The sequence below is a fragment of the Pan troglodytes genome, chromosome 11, assembly GCF_028858775.2.
Source record: "Pan troglodytes isolate AG18354 chromosome 11, NHGRI_mPanTro3-v2.0_pri, whole genome shotgun sequence".
Classification (NCBI taxonomy): Eukaryota; Metazoa; Chordata; class Mammalia; order Primates; family Hominidae; genus Pan; species Pan troglodytes.
This window is the reverse complement of record NC_072409.2, coordinates 6,435,168-6,457,488: the sequence shown is the minus strand read 5'-3', so window position 1 is coordinate 6,457,488 and position 22,321 is coordinate 6,435,168. Positions and strand designations below refer to the sequence as shown.

The window sequence follows — 22,321 nt, the reverse complement described above, 5'->3', positions numbered from 1 at the left end:
ATCTATTTTAAACGAGTACTCTCAGAGTGACTGGTACAACTAGAATAAAATCTGTTCTGCCCTAAAAGACTCAAGCTAGGAGACAAAGCCACTTCCCATGCATGCCTATTCTCATGTTACTGAGGTCACTGTACCTGTGAGAGCTGGCGCAGTCTTCAACACAGGTGAAAAGAGAAACTGGCTTATTGCTTCTTGATGACTTATAACCCTAACCAGGGACTTGCTTTCTCGGCCGAAATCTATATGGCACAGAGACAGAAAGAAAAAAGCATCAAGAAACCATCAAAATTGGCTGGGCACAGTGGCTCTCGCCTATAATCCCAGCCCTTTGGGAGGCTGAGGCAAGCGGATCACTTGAGGTCAGGAGTTCAAGAGCAGCCCAACCAACATGGTGAAACCCCGTCTCCACTAAAAATAACAAAAAAATTGTCCTGGTGCGGTGGTGCACGCCTGTAATCCCAGCTACTCCAGAGGGTGACACAGCAGAACCGTTTGAACCTGAGAGGTGGAGGTTGCAGTGAGCCAAGATCACGCCACTGCACCCCAGCCAGGGGGACAGAGTGAGTGAGACTCTGTCTCAAAAAAAAAAAAAAAAGAAAAAGAAAAGAAACCATTAAAATTACTTTCCATTCCAAGAAAGAACAGAAAGATCTGAAACAAAAGAGTTTCACTTACAACCAGCATTAGTTGGGGGATGGCATGGTGTGAAATATTAACAATCCTGAAGCTCTTTGTTATGCAAAGAGAGATTAAAAAAAAAAAAAAGGATCCAGCTTCTATGTGATGAGCTGTACTACACAACCACCCATTTCTTTTCTTCCTTTGCCCAATAATGGCCAGTGATGTAATAACCACACCAGACAGCTGTCTTCCTGGATAAAATCACCTTGTAAAGGAGAAATGCAATTAGAGGATGCAATGAAATATAATTTTTAGACTGCTTCTGCAGGCTGCCACATTCAACTTAGTGCTTAATGGCCAGGTTCTTTATTACAGTATTCTATTTTATGCAATTTCTCTTTGACTCAGTATCTACGGAAGACACTGGGTTTTAAATTTTAGTCTATGTCACAATGGGTCTGAGACAAACATAGGTCAGGTTAGCTGAGAGTGAGGCCAGGATCAGAACCAGATAGTAAGGGCTACAAGGGGCACATGACAGTTGGGCCTGAAGGGTTGGCTAGAGCAAGGCTAGACGGGGAGGCAGGGATAGGTGGGATGGGGTGGCAGGGCTCTGTCACCAACTCCTCTGCCTGCTCTTCTGGTCTCCCTCCACAATTGCTGGCATAACATATCCACTCTGAGACTTCTACCCTCCCTGTGCTCATGAACAGTATCACGCCCTCATCATGCAGTTTTAACCAATTAGCAACTATTTTTCCATACTCCTCTTTCGCACCCCACCACCCAGTACTTTTGGGAAGGGGGGATTGGAGTATTTTAAAGTGAATCTGGTTCATCAAATCATTTCACCCAAGGTTTAAGGGTACCTCAAACTTGACATGCTTCAAATGAAACCCATTAATTTTCTGTTTAAATGCAGTAGTACTTTCTGCACCTTTAGATTCCCGGCGTGGTCAAACATACATCTGGCCTGTGGAAAGTACATAAAGGCTTTCAGAGTGAACATACACACACACACATACACAGAAATTCTCTCCTCACTCTGTCTCTCTCTTCTCTCTCTCCCCCACCAGGACTTCCTCCTAGCTTTCTGCCACAGGCCAGTGCTTCTAAAGATGAGGGAACCGAGGAAACCCCCCGGGACGCAGCAGGGGAGCAAATCAGTTCTCCTGTCCGCCTAAAGTGTTCCGTCCCTGACAGGCTACAGATTTCAGTCTGTGGCTTATTGAACTGAGTACGGTTCTCTCAAGGGGAGAAAAGTAACTTTTACAACATATATGCTAATGAAGCATAATGACAGAGAGCATTTAAAACAAAATGTCCCTATATTTATTCTCCATAGACAGATTTTTGCATTAATATTTATGAGGGATTCCTCGTTTATTTCTCCCAGAGATTTTTCTCTTGCCCAAAGAGAGGGGATAAAAGATAAGTAACATGAACCAATTATCTTTTAAACAGTTACAAAGGACTATCTTATTTATCTGCATCCTGCTACTTGATTAATCTTCCTAATATACCACTTTCCACATATCAGCCCCTGCTCACAAGCCCCGGGGGCCTGCTCTCCCTGTAGCAGCGCACTGCAAGGCCTCTGCCTGGCTCTGGGGCCCTGCTCGCTGCCAGTACCTCTAGATCCAACCCTATCCATCCTCACTCTGCAGGAAGGGTTGCCACTGCCACTGGGGACAGACCTGCAGCTACAGAGCCCTACCCATAGGCATTTCTGTCTGTCCAAATGCCACCTGGTTCCCGGCCATTCAAATACCCAACACTTACACTTCCAATCCACTAAGAGCCACGGGCAGTAGGAACGCACGTCCAGAACATGCTGTGAAAAGATGTTTTGAGCCTCATCAGCCAGGTGAGCAGCACACAGAGGAACGAGCCTTCAGGACTCATTCATTCAACCAACAGTGCACAGTCAAGACTAGGCCGTAAAAGAGACACAGGCAGCGCCAGTCCTCAAGGAGTTAAAGTCTCACAACATGGGGCAGAAAGTGGCAACTGCCCTGGAAGAGACAAAACTGAAACCTTATAGGAGTAAGAAGCTGAAGGTTTCTTTCTGCCCAATCACTGAATCACATTTTTCCTTCCCTCATCAAAGACAGACTGAGAGAGACACTTTCCTCTTCTACCTGCCAATAACAGGAGTACATAAAATAAATACATAAAAAAGGACATTTCAGCAACTATTACTGGGTGTGACTTCTCTGACGCCTCAGATGAGAAACTCTAAAGAGCAATGAGGACAAGGCGACATTGGAGATGGCACACATAAGGAAGATGATCCCATACCCTTGGCCTCAAAATGCCTTCTGAGTCTACTTCAAGGCAAATGGAACAAAAAAGCAGAAGGAGAAAGAAACAGTGCTTGGGCCGTTAAATGTTTACAATCCAACCAGGCAAGGCCTTTCTCTGTTCCTGTGTGAGTCTGAGAGAGTAAGCTGGCTTCAAGGAGCTCTGAATGCCAGGTATTTGACCACGAAGGGTTTCTTTCTGTCACCGTGTCAAGGTGGCCTGGAATGTCTATAGTGCTCCTGACCCTTCATGAGCCACAATTATAAAACCTTGGCAGGTATCCTAGTTCCTACCAATCTTTTAACTTTTGCAAAAAAACTGGCCGAAATTGGGATTTTAAATCTTGAAATTCACTGTATCCCTCTCTTTTGGCAACTGAATAATTTTCCATCTAAGATCCCAATACGGGTAACCCTTGCTGTCTAAAACATTCCTATTCACACTCGGGACATGGAATTGATACGGATAAATATCTGGGATAAGAGTGGTATCCCTCACCACTCCTGGAGACAGCTCCGGTCTTGCAGGAAAAAGGCAAAAGCAGCTGTCTGAGTCGGACAGCTTAAACATGACTGATATTAATAAACGAGCTTAGGTAGTGTCGGTTATTGGAAACTGATCTCCTCCTTATTAATATGGTCCCGCAATGGAGAGAAAAGATTTCTCCATGTTCTAGAATGCAAACAATGTTTTAATCTTTAATTATATTCTCAATTTCAACTCTTCTAGAGAGTTATAGCCACCTAGGCCTAGGATTATTTCTTTATTACATAGCCTCTCTGTGGTATTTAATGAATACTGTTACTTAATACTTGCCAGTAGGGGAAAGAATGACTTAGCAAATTTCTACCCAAGTTTTGATGACTTTTTCCAAAACTCAGGAAACTTACAGCTGCAAAGTTCTCTGTTTCCTTTGTGGGACATTAAGCCAGGCGACATCTCTGCCCACCAGCCCAAGCTCAGGGTGAGCCAGCCTGCTCCCTTTGTACAGTGTCCCTGGAAAAGGAGACTGAGGAAACGCTCTGCATTTCCAAGGCTTGTGGCAATGAACCAGTCTGCATCACATTCATGGTTTATTCACTGTTACTTTGCTCAGAGGCAAACTAAATTCAACTCCAATAAAATGAGATGCCAGATATTCTTGTTCAAGGTTCCTGTCCCTTCAAAGTTGAAGAATTTAACATAAATGAATCAGCATATAACCAAATTCTGCCCTCAACAAAATACCAAGAGTCCAGGAACAAAACAAACCCCAGGTAATCAAGAAGAAAATCAAGTCCCTGCAAGGACACATGTTCACAGTCACTATGTAAATGGTATCTATAGCCAGGTTTTTGTAATCGAACTGCAGAAACCTGGAGTTTTATACCTGTATGGCAGAGGAAAAACAACCTTAAAAAAGGTCTCAAAATGAGCAACAGAAGAGATAATGATATAATGGCCAGGAAGCTACGAGAAGAGACTTGTTTAATGAGCTTCATCCTGGCAAGTGTTTGCCTTGCTCAGTTTAAACAGCAATGACGATCACCCCCCCTTCATGCATCACTATTGCCAAAGACGGATTCAAGTTGCTGCTTTGCTCTCTGTGATTCCCACTGGTTTTACATCAAGCAAAAAACAACATGAGCCTCTGACTTTCAAGAACAGAAACAGCATCTACCACACATCTTGGAAAGGATCCAATCATCTGGATAAGCACCATGTGTAATTTCAAGTCAATGATCTTCTTGGGAATTAATGTGCAAGGCAGTGACAGAAAATGAGCCTCTTTCAGTTAAACTCCCAGAGCCAAATCAGTGGCCGTACCAAAGGCAATCTGTTGTTCAAACACTGGAAGCCCTAGGTGTGAGTGCTGTGTCATTATCCCTGTTACCTCCTGAATGGGTGGCACTTCCTTCCAGCAACACTTGTCACTGCATGCTGTTTTTGTGGTGTTATTGTTACTCAAACCTGAGAGGCAAGTCATCCAAGAATCGAAACGCAAAGTGAGGACTCTCTGCTCTCTTGAAAGTATTACAAGATACTGAAACAAATGCAAACGCTGAGGAAATGGCACCAGTAAGCTCCAAAGAACATCAAAAAAATACTATTCAGCAATAAAATGGAACCAACCGCTGATACACGCAACATAAAGGAATCTCAAAAACATGTTGAGTAGAAGAAATCAGAAGGAAAATATTATGTTCTGCATGACTCCACTTATACAGAAGTTCTAGAAGAGGCAAAGCTAAGGTATAAGTATAGAGATTAGAACAGTAGTTGCCTGGGGTGGGAGAGAAATTGGAGACAAGTATAATCCACCCTTTGGAGGAGTTTTGCTATAAAGAGGAGAGACACGAGGTGGGAGCTGGGAGGCAGAATGCAGTCATGGATGTGTGTTCTTACAGGAGACAGTTTTCAGGGTAAGCATGTTTTGTCTATGAATGAGAATGATCAGGAGAAAAGGGAAATAATTATGGTGTAGGACGGAAAAAGGAGACCAATGGAGACAAGGCCAGGAGTAGGTGAGAGGGATCCATCAGCAAGTAGATGGGCTGTTCTTAGCTTGGAGCACGAATAGCTCACCCCCAGGGACCACAGAGAACAAAGCCCGGGAAACAAGTATGCCCTTAATCAAGCAGACAGAATCTTTTCATGGAAGATAACATAATGCAAGAGAAACTGCCTGTCCCCACAACTTCCAGGGCATGGAGGTAATAGTTTTCAATGCAAGCTTTCTGAAAAACTATTTGTTTTCCCTCAAACCTAAATAAGATCTAGGTTTGCTGGATACGAACACAGTCACCTCTGCTGTTACTGAAAGCCGGCATTTCATCAGGCCAAGTTGTTGAAACTCAGAGGAGTGCTAGGCCATTCAGCCTGGCCATACTGATTGAAAGCAATATTCCATGTTAACACAAAAGCACACAACACTGCATTAGAAAATCGAGGCTGCTATCTAAGACAGAACACAGGTAAACATAGCTACATCTCTCAATAAATACATAGATATCTCAATATATAACTCATAGATCAATTAAATAAGATATAGCCACTCTCCAGGCTGATCCCAATCCTATGAGGCTCAGAAGCCCAACAATGTTTGCACAGCAACAGTGGACACAGCCTCTCAGCCTCTTTATGGAAACGATAGCGCCCCTTGTGCAAAAACCTTAATTTGAGCATTTGGAAATCCTAGAAGTGAGGTCACTTCATCAGTGCCCTCTGAACGCTAACAAGTGATAAAATATCTTTCATCATGAACAAGATCTTTATCTTCTATCAAGCTTCTTTGGAGGGGGAGAAAGATATGAATCATTAATCCCATGAATCACTCATCCTATGTGAGCTCAGGGAGGAATCTGAGTCTTCAGAGACTACCGTTAGAGCCCTGCATTTTAAAAACAAACACATCGTACACATCTCCTGCATTCCTGCCACGCCTGTGCTCTCTGCACAGTTGGGCAGAACTAGTAGTTTTGCTGTGGCAGCCTTAGTGCCATCCAACTGCTAACACAAGCCACGCAGAAACCTACCCATCACTGCACTAATACGCACAGGGTTGCAGAGAAAGGTGTGTGAGGAACCCAGACGCTAGCCCTTCACTGCTTTCCTCCACCGTTTAAAAACAAAACCTTTCCTTAGAATCCTGTAAGCCTATGCAAGAAAGCATCTACCATTCTCAATGAAATAAAGCCTCCATCCTTCACAGCCAGCAGCAGAGAAATCTGGTGAAGGGTGGCTGGGCTTCCCCAAGTGGACCTCCCTCCCCACTCTGCCCGTGGCCTTCTCAGGCACTGGAAGAAGGTCATGTCAGTCAACTTGGTCCATGTTGCTATGATGCTCTGCTCCTTGTTTGCTCCTATCTCTACTCAGAACTTCCCAAAAACCAAGATTATATCTTATTCATCTCCGAATCCCCAGCACAGTGCATAGAACCAAGCATTTGTAGGCCCTGAGTAAATATTTACTGAATAAATAAGTGAATGGGGTTTACAGGCTCAGCCATTGTTCCTGTGTGCGATGTGATGGTTTTAAAATAAATATGTCCACAAATTCTTTGACACGTCTTTCTTCAAAAGGGAGAGCCTCATCCCCTCGCCTTGCATGTCAGTCAAACTTCGTGACTCATTGCAAATGAACAGAATGGGGTAGAACTGACGCTGTGTGTCTTCTGAGATTAGGTCATAAAAAGGATGGCTGCTGCCTGGCTCTCATTCTCCTAGATTGCTGGCTCTGGAGGAGCCAGAAGCCATGTCATGAGGATATTCAAGCAGCCTGCGGAGAGGCCTAGGTGGAGAGGAACCGAGATCTCCTGCCAACGGCCAGCACCAACTTGCCTGCCACGTGAGTGAGCCACCTTGCAAGTGGAGCTCCTAATCCCAGCCAAACCTCAGGTGACTGCAGCCTTACAAGAGGCTCTGAGCCAGAACCACCCAAATGAGCCACTCCTAGATTCCTAATCCACAGAAACTGTGAGAGATAATGTTCATGGCTGTCAAAGCACTAAGTTTTAGAGCAATCTGTTATGAAGCAATAGATAATTAACATAGCAACCTTGGAGGATTTCGGTGTTTTATAAGGGGGTTGAAAGGATTTTCTTAATGACAAAAAGTTAGTTTATAGTTATGTTGTGCTTATAATAAAAATTTTGTTGATGGGGTTGTTTTTTCTTGTAAATTTGTTTGAGTTCATTGTAGATTCTGGATATTAGCCCTTTGTCAGATGAGTAGGTTGCAAAAATTTTCTCCCATTCTGTAGGTTGCCTGTTCACTCTGATGGTAGTTTCTTTTGCTGTGCAGAAGCTCTTTAGTCAATTTTGGCTTTGTTGCCATTGCTTCTGGTGTTTTAGACATGAAGTCCTTGCCCATGCCTATGTCCTGAATGGTATTGCCTAGGTTTTCTTCTAGGGTTTTTATGGTTTTAGGTCTAACATTTAAGTGGGTGAAGGATATGAACAGACACTTCTCAAAAGAAGACATTTACGCAGCCAACAGACACATGAAAAAATGCTCACCATCACTGGCCATCAGAGAAATGCAAATCAAAACCACAATGACATACCATCTCACACCAGTTAGAATGGCAATCATTAAAAAGTCAGGAAACAACAGATGCTGGAGAGGATGTGGAGAAATAGGAACACTTTTACACTGTTGGTGGGACTGTAAACTAGTTCAACCATTGTGGAAGACAGCGTGGCGATTCCTCAGGGATCTAGAACTAGAAATACCATTTGACCCAGCCATCCCATTGCTGGGTATATCCCAAAGGATTATAAGTCATGCTGCTATAAAGACACATGCACACGTATGTTTATTGCGGCACTATTCACAATAGCAAAGACTTGGAACCAACCCAAATGTCCATCAATGATAGACTGGATTAAGAAAATGTGGCACATATACACCACGGAATACTATGCAGCCATAAAAAATGATGAGTTCATGTCCTTTGTAGGGACATGGATGAAGTTGGAAACCATCATTCTCAGCAAACTATCAGAAGGACAAAAAACCAAACACCGCATGTTGTCACTCGTAAGTGGGAATTGAACAATGAGAACACTTGGACACAGGAGGGGGAACATCACACACCAGGTCCTGTTGTGGGGTGGGCGAAGGGGGGAGGGATAGCATTAGGAGATATACCTAATGTAAATGACGAGTTAATGGGTGCAGCACACCAACATGGCACATGTATACATATGTAACAAACCTGCACGTTGTGCACATGTACCCTAGAACTTAAAGTATAATAAAAAAATTTTGTAATAAGGCGTCTTCTATAGAATACAACCAAAAGATGGATATTGATATGCAAATTTGAATAGTCCATAGATCAAATTATGCTCCCTTAAATGTCACAACTATATTCAATAAAAGGTTGAGATATGAAATAGAACAATACTATAATATACTCCTTTTTGGAGATTATTTTGTTTTAAAACCTATTTATTGCTTTAAAAAAACTATTGCTTTTAAAAACTATATATGACATATGCACAGAAAAAGTCTAGAACAATATCCATCCTAATCTTAATAACTTTTTCAGATAACAAAAACATTATTTTTTAATGTTTTTGTTACATTATGTATATACTATTATTGTTCTATTTCCTAGCTTAAAAAAGAAAAACAAAACTTTTTAGACAGGCAGCCATGTTGCATTTCTAGCCAACATCAAACATAATGAGTGGCACATAGTAGGTGCTCAGTGGAAGTGCAATGGGGCGGGACGCAGTGGCTCACATCTATAATCCCAGCACTTTCAAAGGTCAAGGTGAGAGGATCATTTGAGCTCAGGAGTTTGAGGCTGCAGTAAGCTGTGATCACACCACTGCACTCCAGCCTGGGTGACAGAGGAAAAACATGCCTCTAAAAAGAAACAAAAAGGGGAGTTGGGGAGGCAATTGATGTCTTTTAGATATAGCTTCTGCCTACTGGACAGTAGTTCTATAAAGGGATTCCAGGATAATGTAAGCCCAAAAAGCTCAATGATGTGAAAAGGCAGCAGTCAATTTTCACAGGAAATAGGCTACTAAGTATAGGAAATCATTTCTATGTTGTATTCTTAGGACATAGTAACCACTTTTCTCTTTGAAACTATTTTGAGTGATTTATTATAAATTTATAATGACAGTTGTGAACACCTCTCGCTCTTTTTTTTTTTTTGGCATGAGAACAGTCTGTTGATTGCCCTAATGCCTAAAATAGTTTCTAAGTGTCCTCACAATAGCATGTCACCTGTAAACAGGTTTCAAGCCAATGCAAATTAACAAATGGTGAACAGATGGACTAAGAACTGACTTTTGTCAAGAGAGAGTTAGCAACAAATACTTTTTGGCTCCAGTCTTATGGGACCATTAGAAAGTCTTTTACTTCTCGCCAAACATCTTGCCTCAGTAGACAATCCATGCAGGGAAAATGACAAGTTACAAGGCCCATTAGACTTTAGAGAGCTGAAAGTTGAGACTTGCAGAATCACCAAATCAACACATGAGAAACAACAGATAGAATAATGGCCCTTAAGAAGCATTCTGCCAAATAGTCAAAACTCTGGCTTGCATCACTAAAAGCAGCTGTCCCTGTAGTGACCTTCTTTTTGAAAAATATGGCCCCTGTGCGTGCAAGCAACAGACACAAGCTACTTGTCGAGGCTGGCTGGTTACATTCCTCCTATCCTGGAAGCAAGTGTGAACTGTGAAGAAAGCCTGAAAATCACGGAAGTGGTGGCATAAGAACGTCCACCAGCTAGAGAAAGGATCCCCAGAGCAGTCACCCCTTGGGATCCCCGCGGCTCTTCACTGGTCTTTCTCCTCCTCATTCGTCAAGTCTCTGCCTCATGTTGGCTCCTCAGAGAAGCCTTCTTTGATCACCCTATTTAACAGTATCCCCCACTCCCATACCTTACCCCACTCTGTAGTCCCTTCCTAGCACTAAGCATAACTACAAATTATGGCGTTAATTTATTAATTTGTTGAGGGGTGCTTGTTTGGTCTCCTCCCACCCCCGAAATGAAAAACTTAACAAAGATGGGACAATGTCTGTCCTGCCCATGTTTATATCCTTGGGGCCTAGAAACATGCCTGACACAGAGTAGGTACAATAAATATTTGCTAACCAAACAGCAAATGAGACCTTGAGCAAAGGTAAACAATCAACTCATATATGCCAACACTCCCTTGGACTAGAAAAGAATGCTATTTGTAACTGAGGATGTAATCAGAAGAAGGTACAAGGGGTGAGCAGGACAGGCGAAGGAACGCCTCTCGGGCATCTGGCCCTCCCAGAGGAGTGTGCACACTGACAGAAAAGGGACTGATGTGCCCACATTTCTCATTCCACATCATTGAGTGAGCCTTTGCACTCACCTACTAGGGCTTCTAATACAAAAGAACCCAACAGGTTGAACGAACCAAGTGGATGAATCAAATGTGGCATATTCAAAGGAAGACTACACTGCAACAGAAAAAGGACAACTGGATGAATCTAACACATATGATGTTGAGTGAAAAGAAGCTCATACAAAAAAATGACACTGCACGATTCCATTTAAATGAAGTTCAAAGACAGGCAATATTAACTGTTTAAAGAAGTCAGAATGGTGTTAAACTTGGGAAGGAGGGCAGCACAGGTATAGACAGAGAACAATGAGGAGGAACCCTTATGGGATTCTGGAAGTGGTGGCTACACGGATGTACACGAGTGTGAAAAAATCATTAAACTGTATGCTCTGTGAAGCTTACTGTATCTGTTATCCTTCCTAATGGGAAAAAGAAGAGCACATATATTACTATTTTTAAACGTGAATGAATGAACCTAGCATTTATTCTAATCTCAGCTCTAGCAGGTTCTCTAGGTGGTCTGCAGCTTAACCAAATGTGCTCCTCAGCTGTCTCATTTATAAAATAAGGACAACTGTACTCATATTCTACCACCTTTGGGAATGTGATAAGGAAACAAATAATAAGCCGTGAGGTCTCTTAAAATCCTAGGTGGAAAAGTCACATACAAAATATGTAAAATAAACTGCATTATAGCTGTTTCACAAAGATCTATGCAAATTATGTTACCATCATGCTTGGTTTCTAATCCTAATAGATGCCTTTTTAAAAGAAAGAAATAATTCTGGGCCGGGTGTGGTAGCTCATACCTGTAATCCCAGCACTTTGGGAGGCTGAGGCAGGTGGATCACCTGAGGTCAGGAGTTCGAAACCAGCCTAGCCAACATAGTGAAACCCCATCTCTACTAAAAATACAAAAATTAGCTGGGCATGGTGGTGTGCGCTTGTAATCCCAGCTACTTGGGAAGCTGAGACATGAGAATTGCTTGAACCCGAGGGGGTGGGGGAGGGCAGAGGTTGCAGTGAGCCGAGATCATGCCACTGCATTCCAGCCAGGGTGAAAAAGTGAGACTCCGTCTCAAAAAAAGGAAGGGAGGGAGGGAATTTTGAAGAAAACAGTAACTTTTCACTACCCAAAAACAAGTATAAAGTAAAAAAGTTCACCCAGTACTAAAGTAATTTTTCAAATCCATCACTCACTGAGGTGGTAGGACAAGAGTTGTGGGCTGAGCCTTTGGTCTACGTTTGGCAGATACTCCCATCTGATTAGCGGAACGCTTCAATGACTGCTGATTTAAAAGGCCAGATGCTAGTCCTGCATGGTACTGCAACTGCAGAGAAAAACAAAACAAAAGGGGAAGAAAAATTGTATTTGGTAAAAGTAGGACAAATGGTATTAAACTAGCAATGCTTGATAATCTTATCCCCTTAGAACATTTTAAGTAACTTCAAATACAACTGCTCACATTCTGCTTCAAAGAATTTACCCATGAAAAGATAATCAGACAAACAGGAAACGAAACAAGAACAAGACTGTTCATCACAGCATTACCTCATGATGAAAAACTGGAAGCAGTCAGAATGTCTAACAACTGACTGTGAAATTGATTAAAATAGAGAAAGAACTTCACGACACCATTTTGTTGAATTAAAAGAAAAAAGGTTCCATTGTAAACAGAGAGGCACTTAAAAAAATGTTCTCTAAAATGCTAACTGTATTTTTCAGTAGTAGAATTCGAGTGATTTTTACTTTCTTCTTTATTTTTGACTACTATTCATATGCTTTATGTAAATGGTTGTAAAGCCCATGTAATTTTTTAATAAGAAAATCCAGAGGTTTTCCTTAGAGACAAAGTTAGTTCTGGGAAGTCTTGCTACCACCATATCTTGCTTATAATAAAAACCATAGAATTTGTAGTCTACCACAGTACACCATGACCACGACATGGCTTATCATACACAGATTCAAACATACTATGAGTCTGCATTCAGAACCACTGAGCTATCTTTTCAATGCTTAAATTACAAATATCAATCATAAGAACAAGCTTATGAATATATCTTACAACAATGTATACAAATGGACATAGGCTCATTGAAAAGAATCGAATGGAGAAGCCAATTTCAAGTCCATGGACATGCAATTGGAACAATGTCATGGAGGTAAGGAAGCAGCATGCTTTAAATGTGTCTGGTGCCAGCATCCCTTGCTTGATCCCTGGACAAACTGCTGAGCTTCATGGTGACTTAGGATAGATAACTTTACTTCTCTATACTTCAATTTCTTATTGGGAAAGAGAAATGATACCGCCCAGTTCTAAACCAAACAAAACTTTGAATTCTAATTTATGTAAAATATAATACACACATTTTAAGTGAACAGTTTAATGAGTTTTGACAAATGTATATACCTGTACAACTACCACCCCAAGCAAGATAAAGCAACTTTCCATCATTACAGAAAGCTCATTTGTGCCCTAACGCAGTCAATCCCCTTAGCACCTAACATCAGGAAATTCTGATTTAAAATATAACTCATCATTCTCACTCCTTGCTAAATGAAGCTTATATCCAATTTGACGTGTGACAATAACTTTTAGCTTCCCTTTCTAATTCTATACTTTTGTATTTTAGATCATGAGTTGTCATCAATATCGCTATAATAAAATTATCCTTGAAAGGTACCCTGATTTTGAGCAGATGTAAATAAAAGATTCACATGTGAAAATGCCAAGCTAAGAACTTGGATAGAGACCATTTATAACATCCAATATGTTTCTTCCTCTCTTCTCAAATTAAACAAGGTCTTTCAAACATTTATTTAGAATTATCTAAACATACAAATAGTAATTCATTCTAAAGCTCTGAATCAATTTCTTCTCAAAATGCTCTTCCAAGGCACAGATTTTCTTTGCCGAGTCAGCTGCATTACAGCTCACGGTAATGAAACTGGCGACCACCATATAAAAGGGGCTGGGCCTTGGATGCAAAGGGCAATAATGTTCTGAAAAATAAATGGCCTCACCTAAAGCCATAGGGCTGCATGCAAATAGAGAGCAAAGACAACAAAACCAATTGAAATGATCTGCTCCTGGAAAGTGGCTATAAAAATGAGGCTATCCAGTGATCCAGTACGACAGAAGTATCTGTGTTTGGAGCATCCGTACTGCTTTTTAACAGGCTCTTGATTTACTTGGTCGATTTGCTGTGGGAGCCTTACAGGTGCCCAATACAAGACAAACATACATCACATTCATAATAAAGATGGAGCTCTTTTCAGGGTAGAAAGGGGGGAGCATAATTTGGCTCTAACAACTCATCTTAGACCAATGAATTTTGCTCAAATTTGTTTTTTTCCTACAGATTTCTTAAATGGGAAATCAATGGAGGCAAGGGACAGTACAAGTTTGAAAGACAATGTTTCAAAATGTCAGCTACTTGGGTTTCGATCTTCCCTGCCAGAATTTGCAATGAGTGCAATATGCATGGGGCTTTATGGAATTACAGGGAAAGACAGCTTGGCAGGGGCCTCCTCCTGGCTCAAGGAATCGACTCTCCTTTTGGCTCTCCTCCTTCGTATTTATTAGGGTCCATGCAAGCTCAGCCATTCCAGCCCTGCTGACTCTTTGAGTGGAAGAGGCCTGCTAACTATGCAGAGTGGCAGGGTGATTTTGCCCACCTGGCATCATTTTGATCATTTGCTCAAACAAACAAACAAACAAAAACCCAAAACAGCAGAAATGTATGCTAACTGCTATCTGTCTTTTAAAGGGTTCCTCTGAAACCTCAACCATCTTGGATGCTCTCAGGGTACAGTGCACCTCTAACAGCACACATAGATGGAAGGACTCTTCTTCCCCCAAAACAAAATCTGCCCTTGAGAGCTGACTCATAATGATTAAGCAGCACTTGTTAATCATATATATGTATCCCAGTTTCCAGGAACACGGCTCTGACTGTCAAGATCTATAAGGGGCCCATTAAATATTTACTGAACCACCTTTATAATGGGAGAAAGGTCAAAGTTAATAAAACTGACAGGCAGCTCCTGTCCAACTGGATTATACATTATTTAAGCACCAAAACTCCATTCCATGGAATACAGTTTAGATCTGAAGAGGCTCTTGGAAAATGTTCACTCAGCCAATGGTTCTAAAACAGCAGAAGGGAGTTCAGAGTGAATCTACAAATTAACATTAGAAACATATAACTCCCCAAAATACTGCCATAAGTTCTCAATTACAGGTTCTGTAATATTTTCTATAAAAATATATTTCAATAAACATACTTCTCTCCAAATGTCTGCAGCATGGAAACAACTCTATTTCAAAAAGCAACTTATCAAAGTTCTAATGTGATTTTTCTATCAAAGATCGTTTCTCCACTAACCAGGAGGAATAAAAATGAAAGAAGGAGAGAAATGATCTATTCTTTTAACTTCCATATCTTACAAGTGCGGGGAATGGGAGTGTTTATGTGGTGAGTTGGAGGCGAAGGTTTGTGATTTACTGTTAAGTTACTGCTCCACAGGAACAGCCATTTCCGTGTTGCAGTGTTCTCTGGATTTTTTAGAGTATTTCTCTCAGTTACAATTTCACTATCTATTAATTTCCACTTTCTATTTTCTATGAATGACCTAGGATTTTTCTATCAGTTCTCAACCTAAAGCCCTTTTTAACCAATTATATCTACTAATTACCTCTATACCTGAGAAAATTTTAACAATTAATAATGGTCTGAGGAAAGACCAATTAAAATTAGGAAAACCTTGATTTACTGAATCGTTTTTAAAATAATGCTGTTTTAGTCTTATTGAACATGTAAGAGGCTCCAAGTTGTCAGGCAGGGTCCTGATGAAATGTAAGTGGGAGAGGAAGCGCCTCTGTAACCAGCAGCCTCTTTGGAAATGTGCTCCTGGGCTTTGCTGCTACCAAACTGGGTGACCTTACACATCTCCTGTCCCTCTCTAGAAAATATGCATCACATTTTATCTGAGGACCCCCAAACTCTAAAATTCAATTCCTTTGTATTTCTAAAGGTAGAAAGGTATTTGACATGAAGGAATGTCCCTACAACATTAATACAAGAGACTTAACAAATCTTTTTCTGTTGGATAGCCAAGGTCTTTACAGAATCCTCTTTTAAAGAGTCCAAACTACTGGGAGTCCAAATTCAATTAGTTTTAATATGCTTCAAATTACAAATAACAACAAATACTGGAAGCAAATGATATAAAAGGAAATGATAAAAACAGGATTCAAATGCAAAGTTTCTGACTTAAATCTTGGGTTCAAGAAATCCGATGAGCAATCACCCCTCCCCCGTTCATTCTCCACTTGCATGATGTCTTCTGCATTGTTCTGAATGCTTCTACCCGCCCCAAAATATTCATAGGTTAATGTTTTGCACTGGACCAAAGTTTGAAAAGAGAACAGAAGGAAATTCATCAAACCGATCATGTTCAATATACTAATGAAGCCAGTGGCATTCAATTAGGCCTAGTACTTAAAAGCTGAAGTGTATGCTGGAGCCTCCCTGGGGTCCCTGCTACAGCATCCCATCATATGCAGCACTGCTCTACCCTTGCCATCTGGCCCGAATTCCACTTTAAGAGAACCTGACATTTGAAAACCTCAAAACTTATAAGCCAGATCAATCGAGATTTGATTCTTCTCACTATGAAAATCACTATTCCTTTCTCAAGATTCACCAAAGGCTTCTTTAAGGGTAAAGGGGAAAAAAGAGCTCTCCTGAACGTAAGTTATGATTCACTTTATTTTTTTTTAAAATCACTTTGCATATAATTACATATAAGGGCAAAGAATGGCATACAACTAAGTTATAATAAATTCTGTCTGGCTTAGCCCAGAGGACCCACAGGAGGGCAGAAGAGATCAAGGGGGTAGGGAGCCTCACCATCTCCTCTGCCAGTCACTCTAGGCCAATTTCCTTCTCCAAGCACAAAGCTCCGGTCTGTACTGGGAAAAATGCCCAGGAAAGACAGCCTTGTGTTATTCCTGGGTCTGGGAGTGAAGCTGCCACCCAGGGAGTCTTATCTCTAGGGCACAGACCTTGTTATTGATGACTCTGTTCTGTACAATGTCCAGGATAGTGCATTGAATACAGGTGATGCTAATGAATTTGTCAACTAACAAGTAGACCGGCAGATTCATGGGAATGCTGGCTTGGCTTGGCACTGCAACCAATCTAGAACAGACTGCCTCCATCTGACAGTCCTCTTATGGCTGGCCTCTTACGAAAGCAAACACACTGCTTTCTAGGTGCTCACTGTCAAGATAGAACCACAAAAGAAACCTTTTTTCCTCTTATTCCAGTTGCCCAGAAAGTGGGTATGTTCACAGGCTTGAGCTTGGACCAAGCTCAAAAGAAAAGGGGTCCATAGGGACTGCCCCTGGATGACTTCAAATCACAGAATTTAACAATAGAGAAAGGCCATAGTAGATGCCAATCTTCCCCCCTACCCACAACCCCATTTCACATGAGAGGAGATGCCAGCCTTAAAGAGGTCACTGACCTCAGGTCACACCATTCGCAGGAGGATGGTGGGCCATACAGGGTTTGCCTTAATAGCTCTGTCCCGCGGGGATAGGTATGCTGCATCTTTCTAACTGGAGGTACTGATGTTTATCTCCCTTCAGCAACAGAACACAGCGATCCCCCCTGGATGAGAGCTGGCCCATGCCAAGCAGGCAGCCACATTCCCATCACCAGCCTCTCCTGGCTCCTGCCTGTCATGATAGAACTCTTCACTCTGCCCTCCTGCAGGCGCTGAGACGTTGCATGCTTTTCCCTCCCACTGACTCCAGTCATGTGTTAGGTGGTGAGTTTGAAGAAGTTTTAAATTCTGTTGTCTTCAAGTTTTAATATTCACAGTTAAATACTTTAGAGAAAAGAAATCAAGAAACCATAGTTTCATCAGAAAATCTAAATTCCAGATGCACAGTGGCATGTTGAACCTTCCTAGCGGTTTTGATATGGCTCTGTCATAGAGCAGTTGTGCTTCTGTCTAACGGGTTTCTAGGAGATTCCACATGTATACTCTGTTTCTACTGAAGAATTCTCTTTGCAAATGTATGTTATATATAATGATAGCAAGCAAGGACACTAGTGCCACTTTCCCTGTAGATCACTGACCAAAACAGCCAGAGGTGGCTGGCATAAGTGCACTGAAGATCCTTCCAATGTATAACAGAACACACCAAAGCCCACAGCCACAACCTAAGGACCCATGACACCTGGAACAATCCACACTGTGTACACCTGGATCAAGTCACACCCCATACAGCTGGGATGTGTGTTGCGACACTGCAAGGTAGGGTGCTAATCTGAGAGTCTCACATAGTCATGTTTCCCCAGACCATTAAGCTTTCAACTAGAACTAAGATTTGTGCAACATCAGGAAACTTTGTCACCACTGTGAGTTGCAAGGACCTTTGCCCCCATTACTGAAATATGTTTTGTTTCCAGCTAATGAGAAAGAATCATGTATTACAATAGAGTTCTGGTTCTTCTTTTGAACATAACTCCAAGCAAAAAACAGGCAAGCTTGTCTGGTATTATCTGTGCCAAGGAAAACAGCTACAGAAAAATACCATAAATCTAATTGTTTTGCTTGGGTTTTAATCGAAATATCAGATAATGATATTAGCTTCTTTCCTCCTTTTATCTCCTAATGCTTCTTTCAAATAGCCAATAGTTTAGAAAAAAACACCTTAGACTTGAGCTTTTATGGGTAAATAATCTTTTTACTTGGTCAAAACAGCATCAATAAACCATAAGAAGGAAGCCTCCAATTTACTTGCCTATTTGTTCTCTCCTGGAAGCTCGGTTTCACAGCTCCTTCAATTACTAGGAAAGCAGGACAGCAAATCAGGGCTGCGCTTCCTGCTCCACTGTGGCATTATTTATATGCTAAATGCCATTTGAGTTTCTTTCTTCCCTACATATTAGTGCTCAAATGTCCAAACTTCAAAAGCTATCCAAGAAGTAAACAGAGACGATGGATAGCAGCCCTTTTCTTTCTTAAATATCTGTAATGGTTAGGGTTGTTTAGATTGTTCTACTGCAACTCCCCAGAATTTGCACCTTTATTAATAGGACTTTCTCCACAACTGCTCCTGTTTACACTACAGCTGTATGCATGTTATCATCCTTCAAAGGTGCCAGTCCAATAGAAGGAGAATGACTCACATATCTGAATGAATTCACTAACAAAGCAAACTAAAATGTGGCTAACAATGGAAGAAACAACCATCATAGGGATTATTTGTAAAGGGAAAGAGAAAGACAACAGAAGAAAGGGAAAAAAAGGGAAGATGAGCAGCTAAGAAAAGACAGACGAGGGTATATAAAAATTGGTGTTTTCCTGTCTCCCAGGAGCCCCCTCTCACTTCACACCAGGTGCTCACCCCATCTGCCTTGCATGGTCTGAGAGAGCAATGGACAGGGTCATAAAGAAAGATCATGTTGGAGAGTCACCTGGTGTCAGGGGTTGAACGTTTTTGTCTCCCCAAAATTCTTCTGTTTCAATACACATTGGCCTAATTCCCAATGTGATGGTATTTGAAGCTGGGGGCTTTGGGAGATAATCAGGTTTAGATAAGGTCATGAGGGTGAAGGCCCCATGATGGGATTAATGCCCTTATAGGAAGAGGAAGAGGAAGAGATCAGATTTCTCTCTCTCCACCATGTGAGGATATAGCAAGAAGGTGGCCATCTGCAAACCAGGAAAAGAGCCCTCACCAGACACCAAATCTGCCAGCAACTTGACCTTGGACTTTCCAGCCTTCTGAACTGTGAAAAATAAATGTTTGTTGTTTACTCCAGTCTATGGCATTTTATTACAGCGGCCTAAACTAAGACACATGGTCACTTAAGAAGATGCAGGCCAAAAATATAAATAGGATCAACGCAAAATTTGACAACACAGTAATGAAAGCATCATGACAGATTATTGACAGGTGGTGACAATGAATGAGAATATGCCCTCTGAAGAGGGACAACATGGTGGGCTATCTTGTTTGCCTATGTTTCTATTGGGGGAAGAAGGCCACGTCAGATGCACCATCATGTTCTTGTCACCAGCTAAGGTTGAACCACCCCAGAATCCTTATCCATTTGCATATTATACTTCTGGACTCAAGAAAAACAGATTGTGCATCTGATCTTTCAGTTATTAACCAAAGACAGAAGTAACAGGGAAGAATGACACATCTCAGGATTATCTTTATATTTCTACCAGAAATGTAGGACATTAGTTTTTAAACACGTACTTAAGGCCTGAATCAAAAGTCTACAAAGTAAGGCTAGAATTATGTCTGAGGTCCTAACACTGAAATCCTGTATTATAAATATTACTTTGAGCAGTCTGCGCTTGACTTCCTAGTACAAAAATCAACATCAGTGAAATTTAAATATGGAATGCAAACATTTTACTAGTCACCAAAAGTCTCCAATTAAGGAAGCTAGTGAGGGGTTGGTGTATTAGTCCATTCTCGCACTGCTGTAAAGATACTTCCAGAGACTGGTAATTTACGAAGGAAAGAGGTTTAATTGACTCGCAGTTCCACATGACTGGAGAGGCCTCAGGAAACTTATAATCACGGCAGAAGGCATAAGGGAAGCAAGGACCTTTTTCACATGGCGGCAGGAGAAAGAAGCAAGCAAAGGAGGAACTTGCCAAACGTAAAACCGTCAGATCTCATGAGCACTCACTATCATGAGAATAGCATGGGGGATCCGCCCCATGATCCAATTGCCTCCCATGAGGTTCCTCCCTCAACACCTGGGGATTACAATTAGAGATGAGATTTGGGTGGGGACACACAGCCAAACCGTATCAGTTGGGAAAGGGCTCTTTGAGATGTCTTAGGCCTAGTAAAAGTTGAAATCAAATGCAATGCTAGAGCCCTAATAGGCACTTGAGCATTTACTGACATACAATACTTATTGGTTTTTCTTTCCAAACATTCATAGGTGAGGCATGGGGGAAGAACTAAATATTCCCATATAAGAAATGTGACCCTGAATATTTCTCTTTTTTCCCCCCCAAAAGAAAACAGATGTTTTTCAACTAAGCCATGAGTACAATGAGAACCACCACTGGACATTTCTATGTTTCAGTTCTAAACACTGAATTCTAAGCATCAGTCACTCATTGCCAAGGTATCCAGTCAATAAACTAATAAACATGATTTTTTGAAAATTGCCAATCTGATATTTTATAAACTTCTTCTTTTATGGGTAGTGTGAAAAAGGGATGGCTTCTCAGAAGAGAAAAATGAGTTTCTATGCGCCTCCTAGTCCATTTAGATTTAGCTGGAGAGTTTATTTAGCTCTTCTTTATTCCAGTGTCATGAAATGCCTGTTTCTGCTTTAAGCACCATTTTCATTATGGTCAGATGCAGCCCCATTAGCCTCCTCGGCTTCCCTCCATAAACCAATAGTCTGCTGGGAGACACCTGGCTACAAATCAGGGATTTGATCAGCCATCCCCTTACTCCCTGCTTACTGGGGATATACAGTCAGAAGAGGCAAGGAAGAAGGAAAGACAGTGAAGAGAAACTCAGACGGAAGGAGACAGGAAAACAGGGAGCCATATAATCACTGACTGGAAAAAGATACATGATGATGATGTCAGAGAAACAAAAAAGTATAGGAGTGGAAGTGAGACAGCTGCTTAGTTAGGAGGCATGCAAGAACAGAAATCAGGAAACAGGAGAGAGCTCTTAAGAAGGAATTTTTTTTATTGATCATTTTAACAACTGCATTGTCCTTTTGGGAACAGGAAGAACAAGGCGTGGTGGCTCAGGACTACGAGGAGGCAACGGGTCCAACGAGGCACCTGCTTTCCTTTGTACTTGGCCATGAAGCAGCAAAGACTGACACTCTGGAGGCAGTGTGGCCCAATGCACAGAAGATGCAGCCTTGCAGTGAGATGGCCCTGAGTTCAAACCCCAGCTCAACATGAGTGATTCTGGGTGTTTTTCCTCCCTTCTGAGCCACTTTCTTTATCAGCTCAATAAGAAAGGCAACGTTCAATCTTGTAAGGAGAGAGTTGTCTTTGCGTTTATTGGGCACACTCCCTAAGGCAGGCTTTAAAAGTGCCTTTTCCCTATCTCACAACGAACCCATGGGGGGCAGTATTGTTGGCCTCCTTTTACAGATGAAGAATGGTTGTTGTTGGAATTTGGCGGTATAATGTGTGCAAAAGCCATAAGCACAGTGTCCAGCACACTGCAAACAGGCAAAAAGAGCTGTTCTTGTGATTTTCCCAAGTGCCATACCTAGAAATTCGCTTCCTCCAATAACACCAGGAATGACTGAATTTTCACAAAATTGATGAGAATGATCACCTTTTAAATCAAATCCTGTCACCCTAAGCATGTCAGATAATAAATTGATAAATGTAATGAGAAAATAGGAAAAATGTACCCACTAGGTCGTTCTAAATGAGTAGCTATATTGAGAAGGAAATCTAACTCAGAATTCTTCTCATACAACTGTGGAAGACAATCTATTACAAGATGATGCCTCTTGGCATCATCAAAT

The 22,321-nt window shown here is 41.5% G+C and overlaps 1 protein-coding gene across 5 annotated transcripts in view; it reads right to left on the bottom strand.

Annotated features, from left to right (window-relative positions):
• Positions 1 to 22,321, bottom strand: part of MED27 (mediator complex subunit 27) — a 217,687-nt gene that overhangs the window by 141,279 nt on the left and 54,087 nt on the right. For 3 of the 5 annotated variants that reach the window (XM_016961905.3, XM_054659203.2, XM_054659204.1), the window contains exon 3: positions 11,951 to 12,081. The exons of 1 other annotated variant lie outside the window; for it this stretch is intronic. In XM_016961905.3, the coding sequence (XP_016817394.1) occupies positions 11,951 to 12,081 (131 nt within the window). Of the gene's footprint in view, positions 1 to 134; positions 240 to 11,950; positions 12,082 to 22,321 lie in introns of all 5 variants that reach the window. One more of the 5 variants, XR_010148555.1, reaches the window with a different exon arrangement.